The sequence below is a fragment of the Belonocnema kinseyi genome, chromosome 7 (assembly GCF_010883055.1).
Source record: "Belonocnema kinseyi isolate 2016_QV_RU_SX_M_011 chromosome 7, B_treatae_v1, whole genome shotgun sequence".
NCBI lineage: Eukaryota > Metazoa > Arthropoda > Insecta > Hymenoptera > Cynipidae > Belonocnema > Belonocnema kinseyi.
The window spans coordinates 102,193,724-102,197,566 of record NC_046663.1 but is presented as its reverse complement, the minus strand read 5'-3'; the positions used below and the strand labels follow the sequence as shown (position 1 = coordinate 102,197,566).

Here is a 3,843-nt window from a genome sequence, read left to right as displayed (position 1 = left end):
TTCCGCCTAGTATATAAAAAGCACTGCAGCACAACTCAATTTTGTATTTAATATAAAAATGATGCAATTTCGAGAATCGAAAAGATGTACAAGCCGAACTTGACGATCATAGCAACCGATAATCGTACTGTTTTTATCACAGATCTTACCAACAAAAAATGCAATATTTACGTGTCACTGTCAAATAATATTGATATTAAATCTGGATCATTTTAATAAAATGAGTATCAATATGCCGAAAATCACTTTGATCCAACTTCAAGAGCAAAGAAGTAATACTCCAAAATGTTCTGTGAGAGAATTATTTCTAAAAGAGAGACAATTTATTTAGTTCAAGACCGTACTCACCATATCCTTATCCGAAGTGTGTTGCTTGAAAAAGAAACGTTGTTATAGAATATAAAGGCGCAAAAAGTGCATGTGACGTTAATTGATGCGATATTTCCAAAACATTGTTTAGCGAAATGTCTATTTAACAAGACAGATGATATATTTTTAAATAAAGTTTGAAGTGATCTTCTAAATGATCGGGAAAAATATTCGTGTTCTTAATTTCTTCAAACTTTTGAAAGCATTTTTTTCATTTAATGTTAAAGAAAGCTGATTCCATTATTTCATTATGATCAGTCCTACAATTTGTTATAAAAATTAATATATAATGCGTTATCAAAATATAAAAATTTTAAAAAATGTTTATTTTATTAGCAATTGCTTTGTTGTTTGCAAATTAAATTTTATAAATAAATAACAAATTTTAATTTTATCATTTGCTTTTATTTCTGACGTTACTTGGAATCGAGAATTTCGGCACCTCTCCCCTATACAGTAATCGATATTATGAAGTCACGATAAAGTATAAATGAACTTGAGTGACCCTAGCATACATGTTGTCATTTTGATAGATGTTAAAAAATTCCGGAATTTTTTTCGGTTGCTACAGAATTTTGATTTTTTACTTGATATAGTACATAAGTAGATGGTAATTAGAGGAATGATGTTTTGCTAATGAAATGGATTTAATTAAATACCTTATTTGAAGGCGCCAATGCAGTGGGTGTCGACACTTGTTCCTGCGGTTCCTGTTTCGGCTGAGTTAGTGTTAATTGAGAATGAATAAAATAATTTGTTAGTAGGATAGTGTCTTGTATTACATGCAATAATATATTTTTCAATCACTAATTTTGAATGCTCTAAATTCTCTAATATGAGGATTCACCAAGTTTTAACTTGTCGGTTTAGCGTTAGCACTCCCGACTGCTAGGCGACAGATTTAAGTGGTATAGATATGTAGGTTCGGTCTCTCTTTAGCGTTAGAAATTTTGTTTGTAATATAATATTTAAAAATTTAATATATGTATATTCATTCTAAGCAGTGTCATTAACAAGTATTGACAAAATACTCGCAGTCAATTATTATTTATTTTTAAATACCTTTTTTGTTATATCTTTAGATTATAGAAATAGTGGGTGTTAAAATTAAACAACTAGTTTCAAAATTATATTTTTGTAATTATAAATAATATTTGGATGATATGCAGTCGTATGATGATTAATGGATGGTCTTTAAAACAATTAAATAATTTGTTATCATTTTTAAATTAACTCCGGCATTTTCGTACGCCAGCGGTTTGCCAGTACTGCCCCCAGTACTGGCAGTCAGTACTGCGCCAGTGCTGGCACGCCAGTACCGCCAAGCATTGCAAGCCAGTACTGGGCCGGTGGTGTATTTCCACCTGGGCTATTTCTAGGTACATTTTACTGTAAGGAATATGTTCAAAATTATTAAAATTACAGTGGATCTTCTCTGATTCCGGGTTTTCATTGATTATAATCTTCAAAAAGAGTCACGGGTGCTGTGTGAAATACCCGTCTCTAAAATTGAAGCAGTGAAAGTGGCTACACCAATCAAACATTCATTCTTAATTCCTAAGTGAAAATTCATTAGGAAATCGCTGACTATTCAGTAAAATCACAGTCACGTTTCCGTGATTTTCCAGTGGAAAAATTACTGATATTTGAGTTACCAGCCACTGATTTTTCGAAATATTTTGACTAATTGAAGTAGCTAGAAGTATGCCTTTGATTTCGAGTGAAATTTCACTAATTTAAATTTAACTGAATTTGAACTGACTTTGAACTGGTCACTGAATCAAATCATTGACGGCCATACACATAAATAAGATAAAATCTTATATTATACAATCAATGAAATTTACTAATAAATCAATGAAACACGGTACTCTCTAAATCAAATCACTCTCATTCGAATTAGCATATATACGCTGGCAAATCAGTGGAATTTAGCTGTTAATCAGTGAAACTTCCCTTATCAGCAGCTAAATTTCACTGTTTCAGCAGCGAATATACGCTGATTTGAATAAGCGGTATACGTATCGCTGATTCAGATTTAGAGAGTACTAAATCGTAGCTCTCAACATTTGAAGGTTAGTGAATAATCGTTTATAGAAGTACAAAACTTCAGCTTAAAGTTTAAAATTTTTTATTTATAAATGATGCTATTTTTTGTCTGTTAAATCTGGTTACAAATTAGGCAAAAGTTTTCCAAAGACATGAAATTCAATGCGCAGATACTATAATTCTTTCAAGAGCCTAAGAATATTTTGTTTTGTTTATTTATTATATGTAATATAAATAGTCTGGTACTATACAGATACACATGTAAATATTTTACGTAGATAATTTTTATACTCATTGACCCTTAGGACTCCGCGCAGCGGTCCCGTGGACCGCATTTTTCGTTAATTTCATGTGTACTCATAACGGCCTAGATTTGGGTGGCACGGCTCCTACCATCGTTCGACCTGTTGCTATGCAACCGTTTGAACTGCTGCTCTTTCGCCGTGAACAAGTTGCAAATGTAAACAATTTGCACGTAGAAAACATTCTATAACTGTTACCACATGTGAGACCAAAATTTGCATTACGTTCAAAATTTATTTAATAAAGTTTAGAAAAGATTCTAAGTTGCTTATTTATTCATCCTAAAAAGAGAAAATACTTCATTACATGCTCATACTGTAAATAAAACTAATTAGAAATTGTAGAAATGTGTAAAACGTGAATGCGGTCTCGAGGACCGCACGCGGGACAAATTAGATTATCAGGGCGTGCGGAGTCCCAAGGGTTAAACTCATTTTCGTTTATGTAAAATTAGTTTTTAATTGAGTCATTTAAATCGATCATTAATTGGAAATAGTATTATTATTTATCATACCTTTTCAACGTCCATGTTTCAGCTGCTTGACGGAAGTGAAATATGAAGTTAATTAATGATTATTATACTTATATATAACTAATGTAATTTATTATGATTAATTCGAATAATTGATAAAATGTTGACAACGCCACTAATGCTAAATATACTTGCAATAAATTTTGCTTGCAAATTGTTTTAAACACGATGAGTTAGGACAAAATATTTCTCTCAATTAAAAATTAAATAAAAATATCATATAGCCAATTTTCTCATTGTTGCTAAACTTGATAAAAAGACTAAATTTTATAGAAGATTAATAGTTAATAGAAAATTTTAAATTTTAAAATATATAGGGTATCTCCTACAAACATTTTTTTGAGCGGCAAATTCTTTTTGAAATTACATTTATATGTATTATGTATTAGTACTATTTCGAGAATTAAGGAAGCTTTTAAAAGCTGATCAACAAACTCCTATCCTCAAGCACAAACGCACCAAGCGCTCTTGGAATAAATAACACAGCGACACGAAAAAAAAGTGTGCGGATCTGGTAACAAGACACACGTATTCCTATGGATTTTGGGGCGCTGAATTCAAATTCGGTATCAAAAATCACCCATCACGTC

The 3,843-nt window shown here is 31.2% G+C and overlaps 1 protein-coding gene across 5 annotated transcripts in view; it reads right to left on the bottom strand.

The window, feature by feature from the left end:
• Positions 1 to 3,843, bottom strand: part of LOC117177516 (solute carrier family 2, facilitated glucose transporter member 4-like) — a 113,932-nt gene that overhangs the window by 45,910 nt on the left and 64,179 nt on the right. Inside the window, exons 2-4 of one of the 5 annotated variants that reach the window (XM_033368274.1) lie at positions 3,236 to 3,257; positions 1,029 to 1,088; positions 349 to 372 (exon numbers count right to left, since the gene is read on the bottom strand). The exons of the other annotated variants lie outside the window; for them this stretch is intronic. Of the exons in view, the coding sequence (XP_033224165.1) occupies positions 349 to 372; positions 1,029 to 1,088; positions 3,236 to 3,250 (99 nt within the window). The 5' untranslated portion in view covers positions 3,251 to 3,257. The remainder of the gene's footprint in view (positions 1 to 348; positions 373 to 1,028; positions 1,089 to 3,235; positions 3,258 to 3,843) is intronic. 5 annotated transcript variants of the gene reach the window in all.